This window comes from Balaenoptera borealis (genome assembly GCF_965194805.1).
Source record: "Balaenoptera borealis genome assembly, chromosome: 5".
Classification (NCBI taxonomy): Eukaryota; Metazoa; Chordata; class Mammalia; order Artiodactyla; family Balaenopteridae; genus Balaenoptera; species Balaenoptera borealis.
In genome coordinates, this window is record NC_138862.1 from 135,855,435 (window position 1) to 135,869,679 (window position 14,245).

General features: G+C 45.9%; 1 protein-coding gene across 2 annotated transcripts in view; it reads right to left on the reverse strand.

Moving 5' to 3' along the window:
• Window positions 1-1,017: 1,017 nt before the first annotated feature.
• The window catches only part of METTL6 (methyltransferase 6, tRNA N3-cytidine), a 60,120-nt gene continuing 46,892 nt past the window's right edge, over window positions 1,018-14,245 (reverse strand). The window contains exons 5-6 of one of the 2 annotated variants that reach the window (XM_082392810.1): window positions 11,657-11,833; window positions 1,018-10,989 (exon numbers count right to left, since the gene is read on the reverse strand). In XM_082392810.1, coding sequence (XP_082248936.1) covers window positions 11,675-11,833 — 159 coding nt within the window. In that variant the 3' untranslated portion in view covers window positions 1,018-10,989; window positions 11,657-11,674. Of the gene's footprint in view, window positions 11,834-14,245 lie in introns of both variants that reach the window. The other variant, XM_082392809.1, reaches the window with a different exon arrangement.

The window sequence follows — 14,245 nt, forward strand, 5'->3', positions numbered from 1 at the left end:
TGAGACTGTCCTCCATTCTTTTCATTCTTTTTTCTTCTGCTCTGTGGCAGTTATTTCCACCATTCTATCTTCTAGGTCACTTATCTGTTCTTCTGCCTCAGTTATTCTGCTATTGATTCCTTCTAGAGTATTTTTAATTTGAGTTATTGTGTTGTTCGTTACTGTTTGTTTGTCTTTAGTTCGTCTAGGTCCTTGTTAAACGTTTCTTGTATTTTCTCTATTCTATTTCTGAGATTTTGGATCATCTTTACTGTCATTACTCCGAATTCTTTTTCAGGTAGTTTGCCTATTTCCTCTTCATTTATTTGGTCTTGTGGGTTTTTATCTTGCTCCTTTGCCTGCAAGATATTTCTGTCTTCTCATTTTGTCTAATTTACAGTATTTGAGGCCTCCTCTCCCTAGGCTTCAGGGTCGTAATTCCTCTTGCTTCTGTTCCCTGCCTCTGGTGGTGAGGTTGATCCAGTGGCTTGTGTAGGCTTCTTCTTTTTTTTTTTTTAAAATACATTTATTTATTTATTTTTGGCTGCGTTGTGTCTTCGTTGCTGCGTGCAGGCTTTTCTCTAGTTGCAGTGAGCGGGGGCTATTCTTCATTGCGGTGTGTGGGCTTCTCATTGCAGTGGCTTCTCTTGTTGCAGAGCACAGGCTCTAGACACATGGGCTTCTGTAGCTGTGGCACATGAGCTCAGTAGTTGTGGCTTGCAGGCTCTAGAGTGCAGGTTCTGTAGTTGTGGCGCACGGGATTAGTTTCTCTGAGGCATGTGGGATCTTCCTGGACCAGGGCTTGAACCTGTGTCCCCTGCATTGGCAGGCAGATTCTTAACCACTGTGCCACCAGGGAAGTGTCTTGTGTAGGCTTCTTTATGGAAGGGACTGGTGCCTGCGTTCTGGAGGGTGGAGCTGAGTCTTTTCCCTCTGATGAGCAGGGCCATGTCCGGTGGTATATTTTGAGGTGTCTGTGAGCTTAGTATGACTTTAGGTAGTCTGTGTGCTGATGGGTGGGTTTGTGTTCCTGTCTTGTTTGTTGTTTGGTGTGAGGCCTCCAGCGCTGGGGCTGCTGGCAGTTGGGTGCAGCCAGGTCTTGGATTCAGATAGAGGCCTCCGTGAGAGCTCTCAGCCATTATTCCTCCCTGGGGCTGGGAATTCTCCAGTGGTCCAGCGTCCTGGACTTGGTGCTCACACCCTAGAGCCTCAGGCCCGACTTTCGGTCAAGCAACCAAGACCCTGCAAGTCTCTCATCCATGCAATACAGGGGATTTAAAAAAAAAGAAAAGACTAACAAACCCCCAAATGATAAAAAGTAAAGTCAAACAAACAAAAACAAAAACAAGGAAACATGCACACACACAAAAGAAACAAAAACAGAACCAAATAAAACAAAACACAAGAGAACAACCAAACAAAAGAACCCAAGAACAAAATCAAACAATTAAAAAGGAATCTGACAAAAACGCAAAACCAAAAATCAAAACCAATGCAGAGTGCCAGCTGAAGAATGAAGCAAAGAAACAAAACAAACTGAAAAAAATGATAAAAAAAGGAAAGAAAAAAAGAAAGGGGAAAGAAGATAGAACAGAAAAGCAGCATAGATATAGAAATATAAAAAAGTAAAATAGAAAATATATTAAAGAAAAAAGAAGACAAAATCCCAGAGAAATGGTAAAAACGAAATCAAACAAAAACAGAAAGAAGCAAACACACACACAGGCAAGAGGAACAAAAACAGAACCAGATAAAACAAAAAGCAAGAGAACAACCAAACAAATAGAAGAACTCAAAAATGAAATCAATTAGGATCAAAACTAACAAAAACACAAAACCTAAAAACAAAACCATAGCAGTGTGCCAACAGAAGAATAAAGCAAGGAAACAGAACAGACCGATAAAAATGATTTAAAAAATAATAATAAAATAAAATATAAAGGGAAAAAACACAGGACAACAGAATAGCAAAGTAGAAATGGAAATATAAAAATAATTAAAAACATATTAAAGAAAAAGAAGAAAAAATTAGGGAAAAGAACACAGAACAACAGAAAAGCAAAGTAAAAATAGAAATATATTAAAAAATAGATAAAAAATAAAAAATATGTTATGAAACACGAAGATCCCAGAAGACTAAATAAAAAAAGAGTACTTAAACAACAACAAACAAAAAAAGAAAGAAAAAACAACAACAAAAGAAGCCAGACCCAACAACAGAATGAATCAAAACATAATAAAATTAATAGTAATAACTATGTTTCCCTGGGGTCTCCGCTGTTAGTGTCCTTGCACACACCGTGAGCCACAGCCCACCTCCATCTCCCCAAGAGGCTTTCCTGCCTCTGGGCTGGCCTCTGGACCTGCTGTGGTACCTGTGGGGACCACTCAGACTCTGATCTGGCCCAGTTCCTGCGTGTGCTGCCCCCAAAGTCCACAGTTGCCAGAGCTAGACTGTTTTCTTTCGTGGGAACACTCATTGTCTACTCAGATATTCCATAGACGCAGGGTCTACCTAGCTGATCGCGGGGATTTAACCTGCAGGTTGTACAGCTGATGAAAAGATTTTCAATCCTCTTCCTCAGTCACCCTGTCCCTGTGGTTCAGCTTTGGTTTATCCCCACCTCTGTGTGTGGTCCACCCACAGGAGTCTGGTCCAGAGGCTGCCTTGGAGCTCTTGGCTCTGCCCCAGTGAGGACAGGGTGCAGAGGTGGTGTGAGTGCTTGGATTGTGGGAGCCCGGGCAGTGCCAAATGTACAGGGAAGCCAGCAGCCACGGGCGCAAGAGATGTGGCCCGAGTGAGGGCCTTTTCTGGTGCCCGGCATAAGGCACGTGAGGGCCAGCCCTGGCTGGGGTTTTTCTGGCACCCGGTAGCAGGTGCGCAGGGCCAGCCCTGAGAGGGCTTATTCTTTTAATTGCCCTGCAGCCGGCAAGTGAGGGCCAGCTCTGAGGGGCTTTTTTTTGTTGCTCGGCAGCCAGTGTGCAAGTGCCAGCCCTGAGCGGGCTTCTTTTATTGTCCTCGGCAGGCGCTGGTGTGTGGGGAGAGAGAGGCTACAATAGTGGCTCCTCCCCCAGCGTGTGACTCAGCAGTAGCGCCTGCTTCCATGGCAGTCCGGTCTTCCTCCATAGGCATTCCCTGCCGCGGCTTTCCTCCCTCCCGTCCCCTCAGTCTGTCTCCCCACAGCCAACAGCAGTTCTCACTCTGGGCCTGTTCTCCAGTCCCCACACTCTAGCTCCCAGCCCACTTGCACAACTGTGAACACACGTCCCAGTCGGGACACTTAGGGCCCCGGTACAGATCGTCTGTGTCTCACTCTGTCCCCGTCTTCCACAGGTTGTTTGCTTCAGCATCTTCCGACAGCCTCAAATGCTTCCCTTCTGTCCCAATCGATTTCCCCATCGGGGGTTTCCCCAGTGGAGAGGGGGTTTCCCCGAATTTAGGAATCTCTCCTCTGCTTCAGCTCCCCTGCCCTGGGGTGCAGGTCCCGTCCCACTTCCTCTCCTCCTCCTTCTCCCTTCTTTTTTCCGTCCTACCCAGTTATGCAGGGATTGTTATGGTCCTTTCTGGTGTCCAAGGTCTTCTGCTAGTTTTCAGGTGGTATTCTGTGAGAATTGTTAAATCTATAGATGTATTTCTGATGCACCTGTGGAGAGAGCTGAACTCCATGTCCTCCTACTCCTCTGCCGTCTTTGAGGATTTTTTTTTTTGGCATATTTTTCTGATAAACTTTTAATATCATATAATATGAAATTCTTCCATTAAGATTTGACTTTCACAGCACAATCATAAACAGCATAACTTTGGCAAAAATACTTGAGGCGTTTGTTGATTTTTTTCCAGTTGTCTCTCTTACTCTTCTGACGTTAATATCATTCTCAAAGTGTCTTTTTGGTCCTCATCCTCATTCTCTGATCTAACACTACCATTTCCTCGTTTGTCAATGGCTTTGCAAATGATGAGGGCAGTTCCCCAAAATAGCTTTCCTAATCTTGAAATCTAGCTTATTTTGCAAGACTGACAGTTTCACTTTGCCATCAATTTTGATGTTATTTGCCTTGTATTTGCATTATGTTGTTGTAGCCTGACAACTCTAGAGGGGATACTGGACAAAGATTTCAACCCAACAGACAGGGACAGAAGCTTGGTTTTAAAAGGAAGGAATGTGTGTGAGGTCAGTTTTTTAGTGATTAATCTTGTGTCATGATGATGTTAGTCACCTATAGTGGAGACCACCAGCTGTTCAGCGAATCCATTCTCCCTTTCTTTAAGCACTTAGCTAAACAGCATTTTCCTACCACCCGTTTGGCTGAATGTGGCTTTGCTGAGTAAGTGAGCGGCAGTGATATGGCATTTTCAGGCCTGCCCCACAAAAAATTCCCACGTGCGCTCTCTTATGCTCTTTGCTCTTTTGGGCTGGATACAGATGACAGTGATGCCCTGGAGAATGGCAGACCCATGAGGTGGAGAGAACCTAGGTCCCCGAGGGGCTGCCCGGAAGAGAGTACCAACCTGAGTGCCTGAGTTGTTACCTAAGCTACAGACAAAATTCCACTGTGTTTAGCCATTCAACATTTGGGTCTGTTTACTACCGTGGCTTCGCCTATCCCAAATAACACACGGCTCTACTTACTTTCAGGAATGGGATCATGCATACCCAGTAATGAGGAGCCCCTTATGTGTTTCATCAAGATGCTTAGCTGGTGTCATGTGACTTCCTACAGACACACTGAGAAATGGGCAGTTGCTAGCCCAGGTCACAGAAGGAGTGACTGACTGGACAACCAAACCCAACAGCTCATGGATCATTGTCCAACCACACACACTCCTTTGGGCTTGACTCTCAGCTCTGTCCCTTTCAACATCTGTAGTGATGACTCAGCTGAATATAGAGAAGGCATGCTTTTCAAACCTGCAGGATACACAAGGCTGGAAAGGGTACCCAGATTGCACAACCATGATTCATGTGGATCGTGGCATTGGATTTCCATTGTGTTGTTGTACTATGGCAACTATAGAGAAAATAATTCACAAAGACTTTGACCTAATGGGCAGGGGCAGAAGCCTTTAGGGTAAGTGGGACATAGAGAACAGAGTGAAATTCACTGGGGCTAAATATAAGGTCCTGAACTTAGTCTGAAATAAACTAGAACAAGATGGAGAAACATGGCTTAAGACATAACATTTTTTGAAAGATTTGGATGTTGTAGGCTGCATTACTGAAGGTATTGTCTAGAGAGAAGACAACTAAGGGAGACTCCTTCCTGGAGTCTGCAGTCAAGTGCCACGCTAGATGTGAAGTGTGTTCAGAGGAGAGCACCAGGTGAAGGTGAAAGGACAGGGATATGGATTTTCATTTTAGAAAAATAATTTTCTGTCGGTTTAGTTTATCTAATTTTCAATTGAGCTGCCGCAATAGGTAGCGAGTTTCCTGTCTCTGGAGGTGTTCAAATAAGTTAGCCAGATGAAATTACTGATGTTCAGTCACTTTTGACCTACAAGAACAGCAATTGCATATGGCTTAACCTAACCCTTGGTGGAGATGGTGGAGGGTGAGTCGAATAATTGAGCAAGTGGCAGAAATACAACTCAAACTGACTTAAGAAAGGCAGGGAGGGGTGACCGTGGAGTGGCAGATGTACTGGTTCGTGTAACTTAAAAATCCAAGGAAATTCGAGTGTCAAGTATGGCTCGATCCAGGCGTCTCTCTCACCATCTCCACCTCTCCTCCCTGCTCTCCCCTGCGTCTGCTCTGTTCCCAGACAGGCCTGCCCCTTGTGGTGGACAGTTGGGCACCAGCAGCTCCAGGCTTGAGTTAAACCTGCCTAACAACCCTCGCCCACAATTCCTGGGACTGACTCTTATTGAACTGACTTGGGTCACACGTCCATCCCTGAATCAGTAACTGAGGCTGGGGGTTGGGGGTGGGGAGAAGGAGAGTGACCGATTGGCTTGGCCATTACTGCAAGTTGATTCTGGAGTCCAGACAATGGGGGGATGCAAAGAGTGGGCGTTTGGCCGCACAGCCTGAGCAAAGAAAGGGCAACTTTCCAAAACAAACAACAATAACAATAACAAAACCTGATGTGCTATAGGCCAAACTGAGGGATGAAAAGGACCAGCCACGTGAAGACCTGGGGAAGGTGTGTTCCAGGCAGAGAGACCAGCTGGTGCCGATGGAGTAATGGGTTTGGGGGACAGAAAGAAGGCCAGTTGTTTCCATTATCTATGGCTGTAAGACAAAGCACCAACATTTAATGGCTTAAGGTGCTAACCATTTACTTTCTCACAGTCTGTGAAATGACCAGACTCACCCGACAGCTCTCTCTCTGCTCCATGTGATTCCAGCTGACCTCAGTCATCTAAAGGCTGGAATCTCCAAGGCGGCTCGCTCACATGGCTGGGGGTTCTCTGGGACGATGGCCCAGAACTCCGTTCTCCTGCGTGTGGCTTCTCCGTGTGGCTTTTGTTTTTTCACAGCATGGTGGCTGGACTCCAAGACAGGAGGTGGAAGCTGCCAATTTTCTTAAATCCTCAGCTTGGAAGAACATCCCTCCCACCACTTTCCACTGGCCAAAGTAGTTGTAGGGCCAGCATATTCAGGGGTTGTGGCTTTAGTGTGTAAGGACCAAAGGAACTGGTGGCAGCCGTCTCGGAGGCTTTCTACCCCAGCTGGCTCGGCTGGCCACAGTGAAGGGCAGAGTGGTGTGCGACAGGGTTGGAAAGGCAGAAAGGGGATAATAGATCAGGGTCAGCAAATTGTGACCCACAGGCCAAATCCAACCCACTGCCTTTTTTGTAGATGAAGTTTTCTTGGAACCCAGCCACACTCATTTGTTTGCCGTATTGTCTACGGCTGCCGTCATGGTCCAACAGAGCTGAGAAGTTGCAACACAGACCGTACGGTTCACAAAGCCCCAAATAGGTACTACCCAACCCTTTACAGGAAAGTCTGCCAACCCCTGGGCTAAGTCAGGGGGTGCCTTATACGTCTTCGTGAGAGATCTGAATTTTATTCTAAGTCACAGGAAGCCACTGGAGGGTTTTAAACCAGTGAATCACATGATCTGACCTCCATTTTTAAAAGATCTGCTCTGGGAATGGATTATAGGAGGATACAAGTGAACGCGAGAAAACCAGTAGCAGGCTATGGCAATCATCCAGATGAGGAAGGACAGAGTAAAAAACCAAGAGAAGATGAATTTGGCACACATGTTGAGAAGAGGAAGCCCACAGGACTTGCTGAGCCATTGGCTACAGAGATGAGAGGAAAGAGGAATCAAACATGACTTCTCAGTTTTGGCTTAAACAACTGGGCCAATGGTGGTCCCATTAACAAAAAGAGGAAAGGCTCAGGGAGGAGCAGTTTTGTGAAAAGAGCGTTCAAGAGTTCTGTTTTGCACATACTACATTGGAGATGTTTGTCAGGCAGCCAAGAGGCAAAGTCACGTAAGCAGTTAAACACTTGAGTCTGGAGCTCAGAGTCCAAGTTTGAGAATCATCCGTAAATAGATTAGTATCGAAATCGAAAGCCAGAAGCCGGGAAGAAATATCTCCTGGGAAGTGGTGTGGAGAGAGCCCTAGGCTGGGCAAGAACCAGAGGCCAGTCTTCGGCATGGAAATCAATGGAGAGATTAAGAAGGAGTGTCTGGGAAGGCAGGAGGGAGCCGGGAGATGATGGGAAGGAGTGGTCCACTGGCTTGAAGGCCACTGAGTGGTGGAGGGACAGGTGAACAGAGAGGTGACCACCAAACTCGGTGACAGGAGGTCTGTCTGAAACCTTGACCAGAGCAAGGTCAGTGGGTAGGGGTCCTCGACACTGACTGGACGGGACTGAGGAAAACATGGGATGTGGGCCAGTGGACGCAGCAAATACATAGAGACCTCTCCTGACGAGATTTGCTAACGAAGGAGTCAAAACCACGCATTTCCACGGCAGGCTCATGGCCTTGAAAGTCCCTTTCAGTGTTGTGGAGCTCTGGCTCCATGAGACGCCTACTCTGGGCCAGCTCATCACTTGTCTGTGACGCTAATGAGGCATTTCTCCCTGATAGCTCATTGGGAAGTTGGACGGAGCAAAACAGAGATCCATGCATAGCGATTCAAGAAAAACCAAAATGAAAAGGAAAGCTTGCAGCCACAGAGAGACGAGTGTAGATTTTCATGGGTTTCTCCCCATTGTCAGAAGGCAGCAAACCCATAAGGCCAGCAGTTTCATTTCTGCTGGGTGGGACACACAGTTCTTCCCTCCTCTCTTTCCCAAGGAAGCTAGTTCATACAAACTTCTGAAATCTGTTGCCAAATATAAGCGTGCGGCCCAAAGGATAAGCAGATTTCTGAAACTGGGACACAAATGCATCTTGCAGAAGGATACAAAGGATCATTTTTGTTTCAATTTTTTTTTTTTTTCTGGGAAACATTTAGTTTATGACAAACATCCAGGACAAAACACTCACACATTCATGCACACAGAACCTATTGTTATTTTTAAAACTATTTAATCACAGACTGTAAAGAAGACACAGAGATAATTTTGTACCTAATTCTATTCCCCGAGGGTCTTCGAAGAGATGATGTGACCCCAAAATCTGAGCTGTGAACCGTTGGCCATCCTATTTTATAGAGGTGCAGGCTGATCCTTTAGGTTGCCTGTTTTCCCGGATCATAGAAAGGGGTATATACAATCATACACGAGCCACATTTCTGTCTTAGCCCATGACCCGGTTTAGAATCCCAGGTCTGCTCCTTATGAGCCTGTGTGACCCTGAGTGGGTCCTTAACCTCCGTAAGCCACGGTGGCCTCATTTGCCAACTGGTGATAATAGATCTACTTTGCTGTCATGTATTAAACAAGCTAATATAAATAAAGCTCTGTGTACGCATTCTGAGTACAATAAATGGCAGCTGAAGGATAGTATCTCTTAGGACACCCAACCCTTACTAAAAAGGCCAAGCTATGCCATGACTCTGAAGGGTCCCAGATCTCCTGGGTAATCCTATCCTACAGTCCAGTTTGTCTGTGTGTCTGTTTTAAGAATGACCTTGATGCTTTGGGAATCCTATGATTAGTAGCGTAATTTTAAGCAAGTTTATCTTCAAAGGTCACAGGCTTTAGAAGGTCATCTGTTGACGTTAAGTGCCTCCCATAAGCAACACCCAAGGGCTCCTTGCTAAGCTCCCCAAGCTCTCCTCTTCCCAGACCTGAAGTCCTCAGCAGCCATCTGGACTTGCTTTGGTTGCCCCAAAGACGAGGCACTTCTCCCCTCGTCGTTTCTACATTTGAAGATGTCACCATGGGGACTGCTCTGCGGTGGAAATAAGGGCAGTCCCCATTTGGGACAGTTTGCAGCTTGGCTTTGAATGTTCCCCAAACCACAGCTTGCACAGTAGGGGAAGGTTCTATCCCCAAGCCCCGTGTGACTCTGGGTCAGCTTCATATAGACTGATGAAGAGTGACGACACGGCAAGGGAAGACCACCGTTTTGGCCTGACTTTGGCTACTGAAACACATCTAACTTAAGAACAGACAGGAGTTAGAAGACTAGGCCCTCCAGGGGAAAGGGCCCTTGCTTTGGCCCTGACCTGACCATGTGTAAGCTGACTGTCTTTGAGGATTCCATCCTCTTGAAATGAAGAAACAGCTGCAGAAGTTACATCAGGTTGTGGGGACATTTCCATTTAAACATATTTGGTTTTTGTTTTTTTGAGGGGGTGAGGAGGACCGTGAAAAAGCCAGTGCTTTTGTGTTCTCCACCACTTCCCCTCTGGCCTTCCGGGGTTTCAGCTGTAGCTGAGGGGACATTCTCTGTGCACACCACCAGCACCCACCTTGAGCTCCTTCCTCAGGGCTTTTTGAAGCTTCGATGGTTCACTTTGCCCTTACACTGGCAGCCCGAAGAACAGGGGGTGTTAATATTCCCAGGGCAACCCTCAACCACTGGGGTGGATGGAAAGTCGGTGGCCTCAGTCTCTGGTTCTTCAGGGGTACAATTCTGGAAGACATTCTACGCCATTCCTTGGAGGGTCCCCAGCAAGAGGGAGCCCCTGATGTCCACGACAATAACCAGTGGATGCACACAGCCTTTACTGGCTTTTTTCTCCTCTTACCCCACTCCCTCTCTCCTACCTCCCGGGTCCCCTCCCCAAAAGGCTACCTGCACCCAAGACCCAAGTCTCTGCTGAGGGTTTGTTTGGGGGAGAACCTAAACTAAAACATGCATCAGTGAGCATGATGGGAGTGTGTTTATCTTGAATGTTCAGAAATAAGGTTGCTCCTTTACTGAATGAGAACAAAAAGGGAAACTGCACTGTTGGGAAGAGGAGTGTCCCAGAAGCTGAAGAAGTGGGATTCAGCTCTGCCCACTGGTAACAAAGTGAGGCTGTCAGGTTGACTCTTGACATAGGCCAGGGAGGAGAGTCTGGCTGATCCTGGGCGTGGATGTATTTCACATCCCTGGCCCTAGTGTGGAAGGTGTGAATAGGAAAGGCTGTGGGTTGAGAGAGAGACAAATGTTCCAAGCAGACCATGGAGGCCCGGGAGGCCTGAATTGAGGTTACAGGGTCAGAGAACAAGTGGGTAGAGCAGACTTGTGAAGGGGAGGTAGTCTAGATCAACTGCAGGGACCAAGGGTGAAGGTCTCTATCCCACCCCTACATTTGTGTGAGGGGCCTGCCATGGAACGACACCCCTAATCAGCCCGTGGCTCTAACGACAAGACCATCCCTGGCTGTGGCGCTATTTGTATGGCAGGAAATGAGGAGAAGGAGACAGGGATAAAAAGCAGTCCAATAGGGCCCAATAGGGACACACCTGCAACCCAAGGGCACAATTTTAACCCATGGAAAGGAAGAGCAGAACAAAAGGTCACCATTAGCAAAGGGGGATTTCCAAGAACAATCAACAATAACTGAGAAATCAAACAATCACTTGCCTTCCTCCAGCTGATTTTATGAGGTTGCTTTATTCTTATTTGGATCTGTGAGTTGACAGAGAAAATGTAGTTCTTGTGTTTCTGGGAAAAGAAATATTTTTTCAGGTGCTCCAGCAGCAGAATAATTTTTATTTCCACAAGAGAGCTGGGTAGTTAGCTACAAGTAGAATTGTCAAAGTTGGACCGCGAATATTGTAGAATTAATCAGATTCTCCTGTAATGAGACAGCAGACTAGAACCCATCAGTGAATATATATTGTAAGAATCTTGACAGTACTTTAACTGGTTGTATTATCCCAAACTGGACAACCTCTATCTCACCCCTAATCAAACCAAACCAAAAAAGTCCACCTGAGACCCTTTCAACTTGTAGGTTGAGACGGTCTGTGATGCCGTCATTTCTAGATGGCTGATATTTAGAATTCAATAATTACAATAATCAGACTTATTACTGTAGATCATCACAGCTGTTCCCTTGCGAGGACAGTATGCAGTTTCCCGATAAAGGACATACCTTTAATCTTAACTAAAATCCTTGCTTCATAACTCCTAGTCTCAAAATGCCTCCTTTGCAATATTAATTTTAAACACTGCCATGTGTGCTGACCATAGGGATTTAACTGCCAAGACCTGAAAATGAAACTCACTGAGTACACTAAAAAATTCTTCAGGACCATATGAAAAATTCATTTTTTAAAAAAATGACGATCACAGAGATGAGTATGGTTTCATACAACCCAACATATACCTTTCCTTGTTTGTTTGTTTAATTAGCAGTGGAAGTCTGCGCGAAAACCATTCTCTCGTCGAACAATCTGAAGTCTCTGGATGGTCCACAGGACGCCTCTAGGCTGAGCTGTCCAAGGCGGTAGCCACCTGCGGCTTTCCAGCACTTGAAAACGCAGCTGGTCGAAACTGAGATGTGCTGTTGGACACGTATCAGATTTTGAGGATTTAGTGTGAAAAAAAAGAGTGTAAAACATCTCAATAATTTTTATATTGATGATATGCTGAAATGATCATACTTTGAACACATTGGAAAATATCTTATCAAAGTTAATGCCATCTGTTTCTTTTTTAATGTGTCTACCAGAAAATGTAGAAGTACAGACGTGTGGCTCCCCTTGTGTTTCCAGGGGACAGCACTGTGCTGGTCCATCTGTTCCGAAGGGGCCGAGGGGCAGGCAGTCTGTTGGAGGGGAGGGCAGGAGGTTTGTCTTGAAGTTCCCTTGCGAAACAGGTCAGTTTTCCCCTAGAGTGCGTGTTGGGGGTAAAGGTTTATTTGCAGGGGCTGCTGGATGTTACTTGCGAGTGAAGGTGTTATAACTCGTCCAGCAGGGAGCTTTTCTACCCCACAGTAACTAGAAGTTGTTGTCTAACCTTTTTTTGCATTTTAGAAATGGTGTAGCAGTGCACAATTCCCAGTGCTTTCCTCCTTCCCTCTCTCCCTCCCTCCCTTTCCCCTTCTCTTTCTCTCTCAAACAGCTTTATTGTATAATTTACATATTATAAAATTCGTAATTTGACGAATTATACTACATTTACACAGCTATGCAGCCATCACCACAATACAGTTTTAGGACAACTCCATCACCCTGGAAATTTTCCCCTGCTCTTTTATACTCAATCCCTGTTCCCAGCAGCCTCTAGGAAACCGCTGATCTCCTTTCCATATCCATAGTGTCTCCTCTTTGCAGAAATTTCATATAAATGGGATGAACAATATGTGGTCTTCTGTGTCCGGCTCCTTTCACTTAGCGAACTGGTTTCCAGGTTTATACGTGTTTGCAGTGCCCCTCTGGCCAGCCCCGGTTTTTTGGTCTACTTTTAGAGGAGACAGAAATGGGTGGTAGGAAATTTGGGGAAATTCCTCAGTAATTTGATCTGAGCCTAGGAAAGTTGCCCAGGGTAATAAAAGGACACCGAGAGTTTCATGTCACACTGGGATTTGATGATAGGTTACTGCTGCCCTCTCCTCCTTCTGTTTTAAAAAGAAAATGAACTGTTTTGGCAAAACCATATTCATTTCCCCATTTTACCTTCCTGTTCTTGCCCATAAAGTTACGTAATTCCTACATTATTGTACTCACAGTATAGATAAAAATGTGATATTCTACAGTTCTTTACCTTTACTGAGCGCTTTTTAAAATAATGATGATAAATTTGCTTCCCAGCATCCATGGTCTCTCACCTGGAAACTGAGCAGATGTAACTGCTTTTTATGGAATTTAACACTGTGACAGTCACTCATTTATTCAAAGAAGTGCGAGCTCTTATGGCTCTACTTACATTGAAATCTAACCAGATGAACCAGATGAATCTAACGTCCCACGGTCCTAAGATTTTACATTGCAAGTCCTGGTGGTTTGTTTGATTAACAGACAACAGCAAAGAAGAATCACTCCAGGGACTAACTCAATTTTCTTTGCTAATAAGCAGGTACCAAAATAATGAATATATTATGACACAACCCTCTCCCCCCACTTCAAATCCCTGACAAGTTTACCCATGATAATACGTGGGCTTTGAAGTGTGGGTGGCTGGGATTTCTGATAAACACACCCATAAAGACCAAATCACACAAAAATTGCTACAGGAACCTCGGATGAAAATCACAGCCTGTGACAAGAAGGGGCGGGCAGGAAGGAGTTGAAAGATGCAGGCTGGGATCAAACCTCCTTCAGTAACATTTTTAATCAAATAAAGGGGAAACTCATCTGTTTCCTGTTTCTTTTGCAGACTAGGGCGTGTTTCCCTCACCATCCCCACTGAAGCAGCACTGGCCGGGCCCCTCCGTGTGGTCCCCTTGGCTTTGGAAGGCAGCTCCACACACACTGGCTTTTCCTTCGGGCACCCACGTGGCCGCCTACGGGCTGCTTCTGCCACAGCAGCTGGCTGGGCCGGCACACAAGACCCCCAGGCCAGCCTCAGAGACGAGGGAGAGGAGCTGGTGAATGAGCCCACCGGCCCTCACCCTCATGGGACAGCTGGGCGTGTGCTCTGCACAGCCTCTCAGAGGGGCCGCAGCAGGATTGAGGCCCCACTGGCCTCATGGGCAACCTGCTCGTTAACTCACCCTTTTCAGCTTTGCTCTCTTCTCTCCCCCACTTCCCCGCTTCCCGCTCTGCTTCCTGGGATCGCTTCCCAAGGATGACTTGCCACAAATCCTTTACCTCAGGGTCCACTTTTGGCGGGAGCTCAGCTAAGAGAGCTACCCAAATTTTAGATAAATACAGACTTTAAAGAGATTCTATGACTACTTGCTACGTTTTTAGCAGAATCTTCCAGATCATCCTTAGGAAGACCCAGAAAAGAGAAATGAAAACAATGAGAGTCG